Source organism: Panicum virgatum, chromosome 2K, assembly GCF_016808335.1.
Source record: "Panicum virgatum strain AP13 chromosome 2K, P.virgatum_v5, whole genome shotgun sequence".
Classification (NCBI taxonomy): domain Eukaryota; kingdom Viridiplantae; phylum Streptophyta; class Magnoliopsida; order Poales; family Poaceae; genus Panicum; species Panicum virgatum.
The window spans coordinates 8,949,868-8,969,445 of NC_053137.1; the positions used below are offsets into that span (position 1 = coordinate 8,949,868).

The 19,578-nt window shown below is 44.7% G+C and overlaps 2 protein-coding genes across 3 annotated transcripts; one reads left to right on the forward strand and one right to left on the reverse strand.

Annotated features, from left to right (window-relative positions):
* Positions 1-890: 890 nt before the first annotated feature.
* On the reverse strand, positions 891-4,354 carry LOC120695043. Its single transcript, XM_039978366.1, has 4 exons — positions 3,061-4,354; positions 2,588-2,642; positions 1,606-1,692; positions 891-1,484 (listed from the first exon to the last, which is right to left on the reverse strand). Exons 1-2 carry the CDS (start codon positions 4,352-4,354, stop codon positions 2,611-2,613), a joined length of 1,326 nt encoding a protein of 441 aa, XP_039834300.1. The 3' UTR covers positions 891-1,484; positions 1,606-1,692; positions 2,588-2,610.
* Positions 4,355-9,041: 4,687 nt separating this feature from the next.
* Positions 9,042-11,744, forward strand: LOC120665262. 2 transcript variants are annotated; one of them, XR_005671132.1, is made up of 3 exons: positions 9,042-9,666; positions 9,893-10,253; positions 11,449-11,744. XR_005671132.1 is itself a non-coding variant. In XM_039944779.1 (3 exons), the coding sequence occupies exons 1-3, from the start codon at positions 9,080-9,082 to the stop codon at positions 11,475-11,477; spliced, it is 960 nt and encodes a 319-aa protein (XP_039800713.1). In that variant the 5' UTR covers positions 9,042-9,079; the 3' UTR covers positions 11,478-11,744. The 2 variants fall into 2 exon arrangements, 1 of the variants encoding a protein (XP_039800713.1); XM_039944779.1 differs by having other exon boundaries at positions 9,910-10,253.
* The last annotated feature ends 7,834 nt before the right edge of the window (positions 11,745-19,578 follow it).

Genomic DNA, 19,578 nt, shown 5'->3' on the forward strand with positions numbered 1-19,578 from the left:
AACTATACCTCTTTCGTCTTGTGAGCAGACGAAATCTAAATTTCGTCTACCCAGAGGACGAAAACAAGTTGTATACGTCCAAAATTAGGAAAACAAGATGCAGGCCCACGAAAATTATCCTTTTCATGCATTTTCGTCTACTGGCTTGAGAAATTAGATTTCGTCTGACGATAGGACGAAAATACTGTATTTTCATCCTCTGGGTAGACGAAAATTTTGTCTGCCCAGAAGATGAAAGGGGTATAGTTTTGAAATTCCACAGATACAGGATATTATTCTGTAATTACATTATAATTTTGTATTAAAAAAATAACCCCCTCTCCTCCACTAGACCCGCCTCTTCATCCTCCCCGATGTCTTGCCCTCCAGTGGACCCACCCCGGCCACCACCCCTCTTCCCCTTCCACATCCGCGCCCCTCTTCCTGATGTAAAGTGTAAATAGTTTTATGGTACACTACCGCAAATGGAGAAACGAAGAAAGATGAGTGGCCATGCAGGGTATGCACGTGCGTAAGGAAAGGGGTTAGATTCAGCAAAAAAAAAAAACTATGATGAGACGAAGTGCGCACGCAGCCAATGAACGCACACCACTGACAAGTGGAAACTCAACTTGAAGCTCATTTCAGTTCAGTGAGCACGTAACAACAATCACAACAAATTTCTCATGTGCCCGAAATGCATCAACCATACGATTCAACGAACCGTACAAAACGGTGCAGATCTGAGTCATATCTTTTTTTTCCACACCAAGGTCTCAATATGACACGAGCCGGCAGTAATAAGCCCCTCAAGGAAGCAGCCAGAGAGTTCGGCTGTATGCCCGCATACTACTCTGAAATCCAAAAGTTCAGTCCAAACTTGAGAAAAACAGCATCAAATAATAAGTAAATAATTCGAGCAAAAACTCTGTCTCCTCTACTCTATATCCTTTTTCATCTCACTTCCTCTCATATGGCGCTGTATCTGTAGCAAAAATTTGAGCAAAGTTGCATGCTATATATAGCGGTAGCTCTAATCCCTCTCCTCTCCTGTCCTGTCCTATGGCGCAGCCACCTTATTTGAGTTCCACCATTCAAACCGAACCCATTCGGCTTTCAGACAGCTCTTTCACGAACAAAAATTGTTCATAATCGTGCCAAAGACATCATGACAATATGATTCTGGATAGTTACGGTGAACAGAAAAGCATGCAGAGAGCCCGAGGTGTACAGCTTCAGTGTGTCACCAACAGAGAAAGAAAAGGAACTGAACCTGCTCTTGGATGGAGGCACGGAAAAGTACAAGATGTCATAAGATGCATCACTAATAGGATACTAGGGCATTGAAGGTTGCAGATTGAAGTTCTAGCAGTCAGGAGAAAAGACGAGAGTATTCAAGGTGTTTTTGCGTTGGTTTTCACCACTACTGCTTCAGCAAGACCATTGGTCGGGAAAAAAAGTTGGCATCCTCCTCACTCCATCATCCAAGAGCACCTTGTTTGCCTCTGCATAAAGCAGTTAACAATGAGTTTATTAAGAGATAACAAGAGTAACAAACACTGTTCTAGAAGATCATAACACTTTCCAAAAGCACAGATTGTTTGTAGCCTTACAAGCTTACACAACCTTGTCAATTCGTCGCTTCTTTTTCCAGCTAAACATCTTCAGCCTTTACTTTTCCAACCTCCAAATATACAACACAGGTGTTGATGACTGAGTAGAAAATAAAATAGTGCACACATAAGTTTAGAAGTAAAAAAAACAGAAGGCTACCAAACAAATGAATTTGGTGAAAAGTAACAAATGAAGTACTTCCAAGATTTTCAAATGCCAGCAACTTAGCATCATTATATTCACAGGAACGAAGAAAAAAAGATTCAATCTAATGCAATGTACGAAATTAACAAGTTAAGTGCTCAGTGTCATGTAATGACTTAATAGCAGAAACACCAGAGCCTCTCCTAGTTTTTACAGAACATTAGAATCCCAGCTTTGAGATGGACCTGCTTACATGGGAGTATTTCATTTAATTTAATTCCACATTGTCAAAATTATCCCCATAGCACCATCATATGTTAGCAGTTAGCCTTTGCATAACAAGCAACATTTTGATCTCTTGTTACAATACAAAGATGACTTTTTGCAAGGACGGCAACTACTAGCTGCTCGCGGTGCTCCTGGTTCTTAGTTCTCACAAGAGTCACTGCTGAGTACAAAGTTAGATATAGTAATGCTAACTGAAATGAAATGGCAGCTTTTCAACAATACAAATACCTCCAAGCTTTTTTCTGAAACAACTACCATTTTAACTTTCTTACCAGAACTGAACCATAACCCTAGTGCCAGTTCCAAAGATGTTTGAACAAAGGTTGAAACTACTGTTTTGGCAACCTTGTTCATGCCGAAACAGAAACTGAAGTATAAAGTCATTTTTTATGGAAAGCAAGGCGCATATACTATATAACGTCATTCCCAACAGAGATGAGACCCTGCTAATTGTGAACTGAATAATAACTCCAATAAGCCATGCCGTAAACCTCAGACATAAGTTCATCACTCATGATCAAGAAAAACTTTAAAATAAGCACAATTGACCATAATAACTTACAATTTGGTCAACACTTGTTCAGTTCAGACAGGAGCTATACCATACTGATGAAAATCTGCAGAACAGAGAAACAGAGTGAATATATTCACCTGCATGTGGTTACATTAAGAAGGATAACAAAGATACATGATATATGGACCCAGACGAGTGACACTATATCTTATTGAAATGTACAAACAATAATTGAGCCAGATATCTGGCTTTTCTATGTTTGCCAGATAATTTCCTGGCTCTGCTTAAATTTAGATCAAAATTGCCATGTCCCCTCATCTGCCCACAAAACGTATGGCAGAAGAACAAATTCCTAGGCACATCTAGCCAGTTTCATGGACTCCGTGAGAAAAAATTTAGGAGTACCAAAGTTCACGGGATATTTCACTTCCATAGACTAGCTGTTCGTGAGCATATATATCATTAACTTGAGATTACAACGTTCTAGAAATTGTTAAATCATGAAGTGAGCAAATCAATACCTGGAGTGTAGAAACTTGTATAGGGAACAACGCCGTGAGTCCGACCGTCACCGCAATCCTCCTTCCTGACCCAGCCAGAGTTTAGATCAATGCTGAAGATGGACTCTCTGTATGCCGTGGGCACAAAAAAGACCCCAAAGCCATGTGCAAAGCCAACATAATCATTTGAGATATGGAAGTCATCAGCAGGAAGCAGTGTCTCGAGCTCAACGACTCTGACTTGTGACCATCCAACATGTCCCTCGGGACCCGTCTCCATTGACCAGAGGAAGAGTCTGGTGCCCACAATCCTTGCGAATCCCAACTGACCATCCTCCATTGTCGTGAGCACCGCGAAGTCCACAAAGTGTTCGAGAGGTAGAGGGATCACAGACATGTTCATCGTGGCCAGATCGCACTCGAGAATGCTCTGGGTCGCATCAATCAGGAAATAGAGCGCGTTCCCAACAAGGGCAGTGGGCAATGTTTCCACACCGTGCAATGTGGCCTCAGGACCATACATCGGCGGGCTCCAGGCGGCAGCCTCCGACAAGTAGAGGTGCACACGCATCACCCCAGTGTTGGAGTCCAGGAAGACGACGACGAAGTGCCCCAGGTGGCAGTCGATGTGGTCGCAGGGGCCGTGGTCGGCGCAGAGCACCGTCGCGTTCCAGCTGAAAGGGTCGCCCATGTACTGCGGCAGCGGGGCCAGCTCCAACAGCACGTCCGTGACCGGGTCCCAGACCTCGAGGTCGGAGCCCCACGGCGTGGTGGTGAGGAGGACGCGGCCGTGGCGGGCGTCGAGCGCGCACCGGTCGCGGTGGTCGGGGAAGCGCGGGCAGAAGGGGGTGGTGGGGACGAAGCGGGCGACGAAGTCGAAGTCGTTCTCTTCGTCGATGTCTGCGTCCCTGAGGTTGGCGAGGAGGCCGAGGACGGGGGGCACGGGGTGGCGCTGGACGAACCGGCGGCGGAATCCGGGGTTGGAGATGATGCGGCACCACCGCCTGCACACGACGGCGGCGCGGGCGAGGCTCGAGGGATCGCCCGGCGGCAGGCGGAGGAGGATCTCCTCGACGAGCTCTTCCAACAGCGCCTCCATGCTGCTTGCTTGGCGGTGCCGGAAGCCCGGCGAGCGGCGGAGGCGAGGGTTCGATCGATTTGGGGAGGCGAAATGCGATTTGCGGACGGAGGAAGACGGCGGGGTGTCGATCAGCCGCCTCACGGGCGGCTCTGCCAGGTGGGCCCACAAAACCAGCGGCTGCGGGGACTTAGCTGGGCTCCAGTCCACGAGCCACAACAAATTGTCTTTGCGCATCGTGGGCACAACATTTTGGCACGAATATGCATTAGCTCTGCCATCCTCATCAGTTAGATGGATCTGAATATTCAGCCTGAAGAATGTACCTCGTTCCAGCAACCTCACAAGTGCAAGTAGAGTGGTAGCCAAAATTTGTCATCTCATCACATCGATGCTCTTGTTGCAGTAGGAACACAAACAACATAATTCATCTAGGAAGAAAGCAACTGTGTCATCACATCAACACATAGTGATAATATGATTTGTGGACAGTTACAGTGAAATCCAAAGTGTGCAGACACACCTGTACTGGTGATGGTGAGTCCATGCTCAGATTCAAAAGTCCAAACTGCTCAGGAAAGTATACGCTACAAGCATAGAACAAGCATACTTCTATACACTTTCCCTTCACTATGATATATATATATATATAATATAAATTTGCATCCAAAAGTACAAGAAAAAGAAAATTTCCACACTGCAGTGTTGGTTCGGTAAATAAGTTTCAGCATAATTTCAGGCACTACAACTTGAACCTAATTACCTAACTATTGGAGTTAAACTATGTCTCTGCTGAAATTAGGAGAATGTCATGACCCAAGCCATCAGTGGCTATCCGGTGGGCCGATGTGTGGGCTCACCAGGTGAATGGGCCGGCTTCTGGACTGGAAGGAGGCAGAGGCAACAATACATAAAGAGACGCCATGGACTTCAGCGATCATCGAACAGACAACGACTTAGTCGTCTTCCTCCTCAAGACTGTTCCCTCTTGTTATCCCTTGCTGTTCTTGATTCCTACCCTAGTTCTTGCTAATCTCTACCTAATCTCTCCGATTCCCCTTCAAAATTGTACCCAGATTACCCAAGTATTCTTGCTGTTGTGATTTGGAGGTCTATGACCATAATACTGTATATACTATACACCCAGGAGGAGGGGCGCTGAGAGTTACCAGCTGCCCACAGAGCGCCGCGTGTCCCTGCTGGGTGAGAGGCATCTGACGCGGGCCGTGCGTTCGCTGTGCCCACCCGCCGCGGCTGCAACGCCTTGGACCCGATGGTCCCCAGCGGAAAAAAAATGGGAGGGCGCCTGCGCCGGCGTGCTGCACCGCCTTGCCGCTCCCCCCTTGGGTCCCAGCGGGCTCGCCTTGACCCCGCTGCTTCCACGGGTCGCCACAACCCAGTTCGGCTTCTTGCTGCTCTTGTGGAGGCGGCGTAGGGTTTGGGGAGCGAGGGTAGCTTCGTTGGAGGAGAGGACGCCACTGCAGGAGCCGCCTCCGCCTTCCGCAAGCCTCGCCTCCGCCGCGCACTGCCGTTCCTGTGCGCCGCCGCCCTCCTCGCCATGGCCCGCCTCGCCTCGTGCCGCCCCTCCGCCTCTCCGCGGCTCGGCTCGCCGCACGCCACTGCCGCGCGCCACTCCCTGCCGCCATGGCCACGCGGACCCGCGCCCACCCACCCACCATGGCCGTCGCGCCTGCTCTGCTCTGCTTCCAAGCCGCCGGCTCCCGCTGGTCAAATTTGTCCATTAATCCTCCATGGATTTCAAATCCCCCGCAATGGAAGCTCTCCTCCCATCCTAGCTTACTCCACCACCGCTCAGACCCAAGCCCCGATCCCCACCTCGCCGGGAATCAGAGTTTTTCTAGCCGCCGGCCATCGGTGAGGCCCAAGATCCACCTCCACGTCGCCGGCTAACCTCAGCTTCCCTCCGCTCGAGGTAGGTACAAAATCCGAAGCCCCATAGTTCCCTGATGTTCATGCTCGCTTTGCATCCGCACGTTCGCCAGTGTACTCGCCGGAACGCCGCCATGCCGCCGCTCCAACCCGCCTGTGCCGCCGCGGGAGCGCTGTGCGCCGCCCTGCGCAGAGCCGTTGGGTGCGCTGCCCTCCTCCAGGGCCGTTGGCCGTGGGCCCGCCCAGTCGAACCACCAGCCGGCCGAGCACTGGAGAAAATGGCGGTGCCGCCATAGTGCCGGCAATGGCCAACGACTTGAGCACCGCATGCAGATGGGCCACTTCCAGATGGGCGCGGCGTAGCGCGCTGCTGACCTAGTAGTGTTATATTCATCCGGGCGGCTAAGGAGTTGTTCACTGTTGATCTAAGGTCCAGACAGGTTGAGATGGTAGGCAATGACAGATTCGCCATCGGCATTGTTCCCTACACAAACTTCTACACTCCAGGTACTGACCTCACGCTATCCTTTCCATCCTTGACCCTGTTATTTGTTACTTGGCTAGGAATTTATTCATCTATTGCACCTATCAGTGGCAAAATGTTGCAGTTGTAATAACTTATCTGAATTCAAGCTGTGTTCAATTAGGACAAAATGCTTATTAGCCAGCTGATTGAAATCTGTACATTTCCGAGTATTGGGAGCAAGTGAGGAGGCAAGAGTAGGTGCCTCAAGTGCTTGTCAAATTTAAGGTGTTCCTATGTGAGCTTATTGGTCAAGGGGAACTTGGTAGGAGTCGATGAGATATATCATGTGGGACAATTCCATAACATCAGTGAGATTGGTGCCAGTCTTATTTTGTTGGCCTTCGTTGTTTCTTCATTTTGAAGGGGTTGTTTTCTTATATTTGTTAGCTTGATCATTGGTCTATGTTCTATCAGTTTTGTCTCTAAGCCATACTGTTCAGAGCTTGTTCTTGAATAATATTTCAGGTAATACCTACTCCTCCATTCCAAATTATAGGTTGTTTGACTTTTTTAACCTCAAGTTTGACCACTTGTCTTATTCAAAAATTTATGCGAAATATCATTTTTTTTTTGCTATGGCTTGCTTTATCAATATAAGTTCTTCAAGAATGACTAAATTTGACTATTTTTGCATAAATTTTTTGAATAAGATGAGTGGTCAAACTTGTAGTTAAAAAATCAAACGATCTATAATTTGGAACTGAGGGAGTAAACAATATGTCTTGCTTGCACCTTGACAAAGTTGCAGTTTTGCTGGTGGTTCTCAGTAAGCTGTACACCGCCATAATTGATCCATTGAGAGTGGTCTAGGAAGTGAAGAGCACTGTCAACAGACAACCTAGAAATCTTATCCGTCATGCCATTCATTTGATGTGGCAAGACTTCAAGTGTTGTCGAATGTGACCACAACAAACTGTTGAAGTAACAGAATTTGAACCTCTCTTTGGCCCAGATTTGGTATGATGACTCATGAGGCCCTGGTGTACATTGTACAAATGTCTGGGTTGTTATATCTGACTGTTTTATACGCCTGAACTGTTGTTTCATGATGAACTGGAGCTGTTGTAAGTTGCTTCGATGACACAGGAACCAGGTCCCTCTCTACCATTTTGTTGACTGAACTACTGAACAGATGTTTCCCTGAACGACGTCAGTAGCTGAACAGGTTTATGAATCAGATATTCAGATGTTGTTGGTTCATGTGGTTTCACTAATGCTCAGGTAGACCTATACTGCAGCGTGTTCTCTCTTTGAGTTGAAACATTGACATTTTATTGCTAGTGATAAAATTAGCTAACCAAAAGAGTGTTATTTTCCAAATTCTGTTTGCAAAATAGGAGAGCACGTGCGATATTGCTTTCTTGCTTTTATGTGCAAAGGGACATAGTGAACACATTTACTCTGTTCGGCAGCTCCAGCAGCCTCCAACCCTACAGTGTTTTTCTCTCACACCGCTCCAGCACCAGCTTCGAACCACCAGCCAGTCAACAGTATTTTTCTTTCACACCACTCTAGCCACCAGCTCCAGCTCCAGCTCCAGCCCAGCGAACAGAGTGATTGGGGTAGCACACCAATGACCATCTCCTGTTGTCTCTTTGGTTGATTTGAAGATTTCAGAGTTTTAGAGAGATAAGAGCTCAGGTTGCCTTGTGACACCATGAATAGCAACCAAATTTGCCAGCAGCATCCTTGTTCATTGTTCAATTTCATCGGTGGTTAGAATCCAGAGCTTGTCAAGAATGTATCAGGCTAGATCGAACTTTGCTGAGTTGTTAAAACTGTTTTATCCAAAGTTGGGTTTAATTCTGCATCCTGGATTGGTTAAAACTTAAAAGGTTTCATCTATATAGTCTGACGGATCTCAAGGCGCCTTGTACTCTTTGGTGAGTACGTTCAGTACTTCAGTATATTCATGAACGTGTGTGTAGCGTCATGAGCCGCTCGGGCTACTCACAGTCAAATCATCGCACAATGTCTAATAACTATTTTTTGTTCCGGAACAAAAAATTTTTGTTCCCAAACAAATTTTTTGTATGGCTAAAATAATTAAAAAAATATTCTGGAATAAAATAAATTTATTTTAGAACAAATTTGACTATGAACTAGTTTAAGTCCAAAAACATAAAATCTGGAGTGGGTGTGACCCCAGCAGCCCCCTGTTCTTGGCCTTTTTGTTGACCATGTGGCAGTCAATGCCTTGGGGAGGTCTTACCCCAGGGATCCAAAATTTTTTTATTCATGACATGACATGAACAGATTGTAATATTGAAAGGTATATTTTTTCTACGGATTAACTGGAATCTACCGCTACCAGGTGTTTGTTTACTCAGCGGGAATGCTATACAGAAGAAAGCACGTGGAGCTCCAACAACGACTCATGGCGACCACGCTCTCTCTGCACCACTGGCCCCACCTGGCAGATCCGCACCTCAGTCGGCACTCGGCCCAACCCGGCTGGTTGAACCGCCCCCAGGAGTGTGGCTCCCTCTGATCCCCCGACCAAACCCTAGCTCACCGCCGGCCGGGTCCGACTCCAACCAATCAGCATGGGGGCGCCGCCGCCGGCAGGGGCGCTGATGGAAGAGCTCGTCGAGGAGATCCGCCTCCCGCCGGCCAAACCGGAGAGCCTCGCCCGCGCTGCCCTCGTCTGCAAGTCCTGGTGCCGCCTCATCTCCTCCCCCCGCTTCCGCCGCCGGCTCCGTGAGTTCCACCGCACGCCCCCCATGCTCGGCCTCATCTGCAATCGCTTCGAGTATCGCTACTTGACCCGCTTCGTCCCCACCTGGTCCTTCCGCCCGCGCCACGCCGACCGCCGCCAGTGGCGCGCGCTCGACGCCCGCCACGGCCGCGTCCTCCTCCACGGCATGAACTGGGGACGTCGTCAGCTCGTCGTCTGGGACCCCGTAACGGACGACTGGAGCCAACTGCCCATGGGGCCACGGCTTCACTACGATTGGAACGCGGCTGTGCTCTGCGCGGCCTGTGCCACCGGCGCCTGCGATCAACTAGACTGCTTCCTAAGACCCTTCCTCGTTGTCTTTTTTGGCACCGGCGTCAACCACATGACATTGTGGGTGTACTCATCGGAGGTTGGCGCCTGGAGTGAGCCGACCTCGGTCGTTCAGTTTCCTAGGTACCGTGTCGATCCGCTGCCCTCTGCCATTGTTGGGAATGCACTCCACTTCATAACTTCAGCGCTACAGTAATTTCCTCTCACGACACTCCAGCCACCAGCTCCAGCTCCAACCAGCCTAACAGTATTTTTCTCTCACCCCATTCTAGCTTCAGCCTCCAGCTCCAGCCTGCCGAACGCGGTGAAGTATGATTTGGCCACACGGGAAATGTTTGTGATTCTCCAGCCTCCTGGGTCTTCTAGGACTAGGAGCTGTACCACGATCATGACGATGGAAGATGCTGGGCTGGGAGTCGCAAGAATGGAAGGTCGTAGACTCTCTCTGTGGTCAATGGAGGCAAATCTCAATGGAAGCATGGGATGGGCACAAATCAGAGCCATTGACCTCGTGAAGCTACTCTCTGACGTCGATGCCCACTCCAATTTTTCTGATTTCGTTGGCTTTGCACATGGTGTCGGAATCTTTTTTGTGGGCACAGATGATGGGCTATTCAGTTTCGATTTAAAATCTGGCTTGGTGAGGAAGGTATGTGAGGGGGGATGCCATTACAGTGGCGTTATTCCCTATATGAGCTTCTACACTCCAGGTACAGATTTGCTTGGTTTATGTTTTCTCAATCTTTATGACTTCTAATCAAGGTTTTAAAAAACGCTAGACGCTAGGTGAACGCTAGCCTATGGTTTAGAGTTTTTTGTGATTAAACGTAGATTAAACGTCTTTTGTGATTAAACGACACTGTGATTAAACGCAACGCTAGGCCAAAGTTTAGAGTTTAATCAAGATTAAACGTAGTTTTAAAACGTTTTTTAAAAAAGGGCTTCTAATTTTCCTGCTGGTAACATGAAAATGTGAAGAATATTATGACAGTATCTATGTTCGAGATTAGTGGGTTTATAAAGGTGGGATAGTTGTGAAATTTTGGTATGTCTACAGTCTACTTATACTTTATCTTGGGGTTATCGACCATTTTCTTCATTGCTAGAAATTCCAAGGGGTTTATTCATCTATTACACATCTTTTGGACAAATGGGGATAGACTCCAGCTGCCTATTGCCTATGTTTGGTGCTGCAGATTGCTCAGCAGTTAGCTCTCAGTCACTTAATAATATAAAGGATAAGGATGGTGCTTTGTGCGTTTAACAAAGAATTGTGTTTGTTTTGAGTCCATCCTCTCGCAATATTTTGTGCAAGTGTTGCTGTTAACTAGTGGACATATGGATAATAAAATATTATTGTTTAGCTTGCTATTAGCAAGAACTGTTTGGTGAGTAGCGAATGTTCGCCGAGAGCAAAACGATTCCTCAGTTAGCAAATGTCAAATATTTGAATTTGTGAAAGTGAAATGCCACATTTACATATAAAAACTGTGATACGCTTTCTTTTATGAGCCATTCATGAAATTGAGTAGATACCTGTAGGACTTCTGGGCCCCATCATTTACACCTGTCTTCAAAATTGATTTTAATATATGCTAGGCTGGAAGTTATTTAGCAGGGAAGAAAGCAACAAAGGCCATTAAGACTATATTTCCTTTTGGTATGGTATGCCTGTATGTGAACATCAGTTAACATCATATGATGATGTCAATGCTAAACAACAAGATGCATTCTCTTTTTCTTGAGCTATTAATTTACTCTGGATAACAAGTTGGTTTAGTTCTGCTTCCCTGTTTGGTTGTCCAGCAATGCTCTGGGTTTGTTTTTGTCGCCGGTATGTTCATTATGGCCAAACTGGTTCTGAACCAGCTAGTGATATTTTCAAAAATTTCTGTATGTCTGCAGCTTTGGGAGCGGTCTCTACAGGTGACTGACCAAAGTTGGTGCCTCAAGCGCTGAACAGACAAAAGATGCTCGATGGCAGATTTCTTGGTTCAGGGTGAATTGGGATGTTTCCTCATAATGTAGTGGTCTTAGTCAAAGATTCAAAGGTTCTGCTGCATATTGTTCAAACTTATCTCTTGAATTTATCACCTCGATCAATGCTGTGAAGTTCTGGAATTGTCTGTAACCTCTGAAGTTGCCTAGTCATTTTGCACTCCTGAACCTTTTAGTTGCAATGAAATGTTATCATGAATACATTCGTGCAGTATCAAATATTTAAAAAGTGCATTTGAAATTCTGCCTAATTTTACATTGGTTCATCTTCAACAACTTGTAGCTTGAATATTAGAACTAGGTTAGAAAGGAATTGCATCATGCAAGTCCAATAATCTGTGGTGCTCAATGCTTCCAAAGATCCCATTGATCTTTTGGTAAGCATCAGTCTTCATGAAAATATTTAGGTTCCATATTGATTGATGAGTGTATGTTCGTATAAGAATTATCCAAAATTACTATACTGGAGAAGGGTCATTGCCATTCTATGAAACTAGCAGAAAGCACATGGTAAGGCAGGCTGAGAATGGTAGCTGTTTGTGGGACATTGATATGAGTATAGTCAGTTACAAGATTGCAGATCTGAAAGTTTCATGAGAAACGAGCTCCGGCCTTGATGTCATATATACATGTGCATTGATAATTGAATCATTTTCATTGTTAGCAGGGTCAGAATGGGAAGACTCAAATATATGAGATTCTGCTTTTCAGTTGAACATGAGGCTCCCGTGTCTGTTTGGGAGCACTCCACTCCTAAAAAACCTGCTCTACTCCACAAACTTCACTCCACCATTCAGCTCCACTTCATCAATTTTTTCTCATTATGTTTGGGAGAGCTCCACTTATTTGTGATTACCAATCTCGGACAGAAAGCTGCGACGCAGTGACTTGATGACTTGGATTGAGAAGATTGCCAACAAACTTCCTGGTTGGAAGGCTTCTCTGATGAGCTTGGCAGGCCGGGCTGTTTTAGTGAGATTTGTCCTAACTGTCATTCCTATTTATCTGCTGGTCGCTATCAAAGTCCCTAAATGGTTCATCCGAGTAGTAGACAAAATCAGGAGGAGTTTCTTGTGGAAGGGAAGGAAGGAGATCAATGGTGGCAGTTGCTTAGTGGCATGGGAAAAGGTCATGAGACCTATCGATCTTTGGGGGGGGCTAGGAATCCATAACCTGGAAATTATGGGTTGGGCCCTGCAAATGCGATGGCTTTGGATTGAGAAAACTAAACCGGACCGTCCATGGGCTGGTCTGGAAATTCCAATATACCCCAACACTGCTGCTATGTTTGCCGTGTCAGTTGTGACTATGGTTGGCAATGGTAGGAACACTTTGTTTTGGACTGATCGTTGGTTACACGGCTGCAGTATTGAGAATCTGGCACCTAATGTCTTCAAGATCGTACCACCAAGATTAAGAAAATCAAGAATTGTGAGTGATGCTATGATTGAGCTTTCTTGGGTGTCAGACATAAGAGGAGCTCTCAGTTGGCAGGGCCTTGCTGAATATTTAGAACTTTGGGATGCCCTAACTGAGTTTGTTGTAAATGACACGAAAGACCTTCATCACTGGAAGTTTGAAGCCTCAGGAACATTCTCTACTAGATTTGCATATAGAGTTTTTTTTAAGGAGCCATTGGCTTTGAACCTTGGAAGAGGCTCTGGAAATCCTGGGCACCCAGCAAGTGCAAAACCTTTGTTTGGTTGGCCATTCGCAACCGATGTTGGACTGCTGATCGTTTGCAGAAAAGAGGACTACCTCACCCTGCCCGCTGCCCGCTGTGTGACCAAGAAGAAGAGACAGTCCAACATCTACTCACTACTTGTGTGTTCGCACGGCAATTTTGGTTCAGCGTTCTCCAGCCACTGAACCTAACTCGTTTGGTGCCTAGTCGCACATCTAGCTCTCTTGCAGATTGGTGGAAGAAATCTTGGAAGAAATTACAGAAGCAACTATGGAAGGGATTTAATTCTCTTGTAATCCTTGGAGCCTGGATCATCTGGAAGCACAGGAATGCCTGCATCTTCGATGGAGCAGCACCAAACTTGCAGGGAGCTCTTCAGGCCTTTAAGGATGAGTTTCACTTATGGCAAATCTCTGGTGCCAAAGGGCTTACTACCCTGAGCCTAGAGGGAGTTGCAGTTCCTAGTTAGAGGAGGTCTAGTTGTGGTCAGGTCCCAAATTCTTCTTTGCATGTAATATTTTGTTTGTCTAAAATAGTTGCATCCCTTACTGTAGTCCAAGGTAAGGTGATGGGTTTGTAATTGGACTGTTACCTCTCTTAATACAAAGATACGCAGCTCTCCTGCGTGTTCAAGAAAAAAAAAATTCTCATAAGCCATGTTCTCTCCACCTCGTTGGCCCAGTGTGCAAGCAGCAGCCCAGTTAGGCCCATCTAAACTCCTCTCACTTCCCATGCTCCACCTCTTCCCGTCTCTTCCCATGCTCCACGCGTCGGCGAGCCCCGGGGCGGGCGGCTGCGAGCCCGGGAGTCGCGGACCCCACGCCGCGGGGTGCCGCGAGCCCCGGCGGCGGCGGTGGGCTGCGAGACCTGGCGGCTGGGGGCCGCAGATCCCGGTGGTGGGGGCGCCGCTGAAAGTGCATCTAGGCCCCTAAAATGATTTTGGTGATTCTTGACAATCACTATTTGAGATATGATGCTTTCAATAAAATGTGTGCAGGAATAAATGAAAATAATCAAGAAAAAGATGAAAGGAAGGCCCCCCAATTCAAATTCAATATATGGTGGATCCTATCGGAGTTTTAATTCTAATTTTCGGTTTGAAATTGAGTATAGGACCACTGTTGACGCTCCTTAGAGCCCTCAATTACGTACCGCAAGCGCACGGATCGTGTGTAGCTTTTCCCTTAGAGTATTCCATCCAAGGTTTTATCAATCCATGGATCGGCAATGAACGACCTAGAGTTTTCCATCTAATCTAACGGATCTATCCTAACATGAAGCATGAATTGCATATAAAGAGTAAACCTATATAAGATGTGAGTGATGTGTATAGGTTGATCTCATCCATGAACAAAGACACAACCAGAGCATAACCAAAGGAGTGACTAAGCCTATTATCTTCTAGTTGCAACTCCGGCCAAAGCGATAACCTAATCTAACTCGTACCATGATAAGGAGTCATCCTACTCAACATTACACGTTCATCCGGCCTTTTCCCTCCCGCATGCTGTCACCACACGAGGATAATACGACCGGCTTCTCATGCACCACAATGATGAATCCGCAAGACAAAGACTAATCACCACGATTAGATATATTCCTACTAAGAACATATGCTAGCTATCATACGAACGAGAAAGCATGCATCGAAGTGGATCAGAGTAGAGACAAGATTAGATTAACATCACCATTCAATGTACATATGCCTTGATGGCATGGCTCCGGAACTCCGCCTTGGCACAACCACGCAGGGAGGCCATGGCGGCTAGGGGTGGCCTAAGCCATCTCCTAGGCAACGTCAAGGACTTGCGGCGGCCGTCGTCTCCCTCCGGTCTTTGCCCTAGGTTTTCGTCGAGTTCTGGGTGGATGGATGCCTCGAGTTGAATAAGGTGGGAGCTATTTATAAGCCGAGGAAGCCACCGGTCGAAGGGGAAGGCAAACCGCCTCAGAAAAGGTCTGGGCCGGCCGGCCCCATGGGCCTAGGCCGGCCGGCCTACCCCTTTTCGGGTTCGCCTCGGTCTCATTTTTGGCGTGTAGACTCCTCGCATCTTCTAGAGTTTATGTCCTTCACGATTGCACCCCTTTGGACGTTGTTATCTTGGAGATATCTTCGAGGAAAGGATAGGATAGGGAATCCTTCCTTAAATCTTCATTTGCTTTGCTTAATCCCGAAGTATCTTGATCTCATCTTCGTGGGCTTGGTCCTTTGGGCTCTCTCGGAGGATGGATGTGCATGAATGTGCTTCGAATCAACATGGGCTTTGGTCCTTCCTTTGGGCTTTGGCCTTCGTCTTTCTCCGTGTTAGCGCTCGATCATGGGCCTCGTCATTTCATGCTCCAAAATAGGCCAAAAACCTGCAAAAACGAAGTTCCTCCAAAATATATGTGCATATGTGAAAATGACCAATAATTAGGCCGGGGTTAGGACGGTTAGTGATTTTGATATTGAATTCATGCCATTATCAAGGATAAATAAGGGATAAAACAGATACTTAAGGAGCGCCAACATTCCCCCCATGCTTAAACCTTGCTCGTCCTCGAGTAAGTCCAGGAGCTTTGCTTATAAAGAAATCAGCGTTGCCCCTCAATGTCCTCTCTGCACTTAGTCATACATAACAAGACATATTGCTCTCTCAAGTATTTAGCATTTAAGTTCATGTTGTGACCGGCTACTTTTTCATTATGAAAGATAGACTAGCAATTAAAGAACAAGCCACAATAATAAATAAATGCAATGCTCTCAAATTTAAGCAAACTTCAAACCTTTACCTTGTTTCATCGTGAAGAGTTTTCAAAAGAATGCATATCAAATATAAGTGAGGTTCTCTTGCAAAAGATCATGGAAATACTCATCTCATCAAGTCGCTCAAGCCTACATTAGATTGTTTTCAACCTATTCTACTCATATATAAAAGTGGAAGGCTTATGTGGAGCTTGGTAGGTAAAAACAATCCTAGCAAAACATTATATCTGACAAATTGTCAAAGTAAGAGAGAGATCTATTGGATTTACTGAGACTAGTCAAAAAGGCCATTGGAAAATAATGTTGGAGAGGAAGAAAAATGAAACACACACATTTAGATAGGTGGACATGTGCAAGTGGCAAATGGAGGATCCCGAGACACAAATGAAGTTCTCGTTATCGGATTGCACATGGTTGGAAGATTTGAGTATGGAATAATTCTTCAAAGTAACTTGGAAAATTAATGAAACCAAAAAGAACTAAGGAGCATTTTATTCTTCTCTCTTTTTTTTCTTTTCTTTTCTCCCCTTTTTTTCATTTTTCTTTTTTTTCTTTCTTTTTGCTCCTTAGAACTTTTGATAACATAGAATAATTACCCAGCCATCCCCCCATGCTTGAACGAATGCTCGTCCTCGAGTATGAATAGTGGGAGAACCAACTAGTTAGGGTAAGTATCTCAAATTCACCTTCTTCTTCGTAGAACCTCTTGAATCTCCGATGAGCCTTGTCTCCCAAAACTTTTCTTTATATGGTGCCCTTGATTCTTTTGATTCCATCGAAATGATAATCCATACTCAAATTGGGTTGTGGTCAAGGAGGTAATCACAAAAAGATATTTTTGGTTTAGGGTGGATATCCAGCGAGGTTTGCAAAATTCCCGAAGTAGAAACTCACAATGCATGGATAAATAGGCTAGCAAAAAGAAGGTTACACAAAAAAAACGGAATGACCAACTTCTTAGTCTCATACCAAAGAAATCAATCTTAATCCAACTTATCAAAATATATGTTTGCAATCTAAAGGTTTCATCATGGAAGAATATGTATGTATAGGCTTTGGTAGGTAGAACTTTGCAAGAGATTCACAAATGTAGATAGCATAGGAATTAAGTTTTCAAATTAAACAATCACAAGGTGTAAAGTCATCGGTAGACTTAAATCAAAGAGCAACATAGAATATGTGGGTTTAGAATTTAGTCATTTAACCTCCACAAATAAAAGAGCCGGTATTTAATTATTTAATTCCATTTAATTGAGAGCAAATAGTCAAGTCATATACAACATAGCGTAGGTAAAACAAAGCAGCAACTTTCATCATTTTTCCATAAGCATAAGGCATTGCCAAAATGTATCAATGTGGTGAGCACAAAGTGATGGTGATCCTACACTTATTGAAAACAAAAACAAATCTAGGTTGTCCTCCTAGAAGCCATGTGATAGGTTGAGAGATATATACAAAGGTTGCATCTATGGTTGAAGGCATATATGTACAAGCATTTAGAAAAAGAGAGAGTTGAGGAAGAATTACCGTCCTTCTCGATGCTCATAATAAAGTGTAGCGCGGCCTCCCCCATACTTAAGCATTGTGCTAAGCATGGAAAAAGAATCATGAGCATCTTGCGGCAACCGTGATTATCTTACTCCATGAGATCTTTCTTCCTTGTCCATGAAATCCTCCCCCATGCTTAGCATGATGCTAGGCGTAGAAGGAGAAGGTGGACCATCTTGCAATTCTTGAAGTCCTTCCCTCATGTGTATGGATATTATTTTCAATATGTGTTCACCTTTGTTGCCTCAATTTCCTTCAACTTCTTCTTGTACTAAGTCATGGTCCCAATCTTTGCTTCTCATCGTCGTCGCCTCCTTCAATTCCTCATTGTCCCATTGCTGCCTCATCTTCACGAATTTTTCTTTCAATTTCCAGAATAGAACCTATACTGAAATATTGCTCCATTGCGAAGTGCACGAATTTTCCTTTCCAACGAGTCCTTATTCGCCCAAAATTGATTCCGAACAAGAGAGTTATGTCCATTTTATCCCAGCGCTGCAATCTGCCCTGACGAATTTCAGAACGCGCAACGTTCAATTTTCTTGTCATATCTTCTTGTACGGGTCTTCAAATTCATTGATCTTGGATGTGTTGGAACGGGAATTTGATGGAGCTTCTGAATATCAACTTTTTGCTTCTTGTAGAGCTCTGAACATGTTCTCAAATTGATGAAAACAGCTACTTGCTTTAGAACTTTGGAGATGTTGACGAATTTGATTTTTTTCTTTGATCACGAATTCATGGGAACGCTTTGTCATGCCTGCAAAATAATTCAAGTGCACAATCTACCCCCAAGGTGACGGTCGGGAGTAGAGAAAATTGCCAACAAACCTTCCATTCCTAAGATCTCAAATTGTGGAATAGCTAGCTTAGCGAAACTAGTGAGTGTACGTGTGTGCTAGTGTAAATGCAAATGAGAGGAAGGTGTATAAATAAAGACAATGTTTACACCTAGTTCTAAACACCATGTTTACAACTAGGTTGCCGAACTTCTCCATAGCTAAAAAGAATTATTTAACCAAGGTCAAAACACCATGTCTATCCCAAGATCAATAGTCCTTCATAGCACAAGAAAAAAAATAAAGCGCATTGCAAAGCTTATAAACCAACCAAATGCAACATGAGAACAAAATGGATTGTTATCTTGGTCAAAAGAGTTTAAAGATGGAAGTCCGCAAACAAGTTTAAACACCACGTTTACACAAAATTGCAAAAGGTAAATGCTGTCATGACAAGCATTACATGGATAGGAAAGCATACATCAATAAGATTAAGACCAAGCTAGCAAAATGAGGGCATGAACAATGGAATGGATGCAAAGTGCAAATGCAAAGTTAGCAAAAACAAGTGTTAGCACGGTTGAAAGGACATTTCGATGTTGTTCCGCAACTAGTTTATTAAAAAACAATTGCTAAGAGTGACAAAAAGCCTTCGCGACACTTCATAAGAAGTGAGGCTTTTGTCAATGAAAAGGTTATTTATCGAGAAAGGATCAAGCAACCGAGCTAACAAGGTTTTAGAAGTAGGTTTATGGGTTTCCTATATTTTTGGCTTAAAACAAAAAATTTGAAGAGAGAGTGTTGGGTATAGAAATTCTATCTAAGGTGGTTTCAAAAAAAACTAGAGAGAAACAAAAAGTTAGATTTTTTTTGAATGAAAAACATACCCTATGGTTTTGGGATTGCTCTATGAGTGGTTTTCCTAAGGGTTTTAGGATCTCAAAAGCGAGACTAGTCAATGTTTTTAGAAAAGGTTTTTTTTAAATGCAACATGCAATGCAATGCAAGGGTGAGATGAACAACATGGTATGCAATACAACATGGGGTGGATGAACAAAATGATATGACATGATGAGGTGGTCTAAAACAAAACAAAAAATTAGCCTAAGTTAACTAGCCACAAGTTTAGAATCAAAGGGTGGTGCAATGCTTCATAAATCTCTCTAAAAAGACACAAAGAAAAAGACTCAAAACACTAATAGGCACACAAAAAAGGTCTACAAGTTTCCCAAGATCAAATAACAAAGTGCTCCCTCAATAACATTTAGAATGAACAACATGAT

Bases quoted from the DNA above. Each gene is read 5' to 3' on its own strand.
- LOC120695043 (XM_039978366.1), bottom strand. From the start codon at position 4,354: ATGCGCAAAGACAATTTGTTGTGGCTCGTGGACTGGAGCCCAGCTAAG. The intron at 2,643-3,060 runs GTATTGATTTGC...TCTGTTCTGCAG, and splicing joins TACAAGTTTCTACACTCCAG to ATTTTCATCAGTATGGTATA.
- LOC120665262 (XM_039944779.1), top strand. From the start codon at position 9,080: ATGGGGGCGCCGCCGCCGGCAGGGGCGCTGATGGAAGAGCTCGTCGAG. The intron at 9,667-9,909 runs GTACCGTGTCGA...TGGGTCTTCTAG, and splicing joins TCGGTCGTTCAGTTTCCTAG to GACTAGGAGCTGTACCACGA. The intron at 10,254-11,448 runs GTACAGATTTGC...GTATGTCTGCAG, and splicing joins TATGAGCTTCTACACTCCAG to CTTTGGGAGCGGTCTCTACA.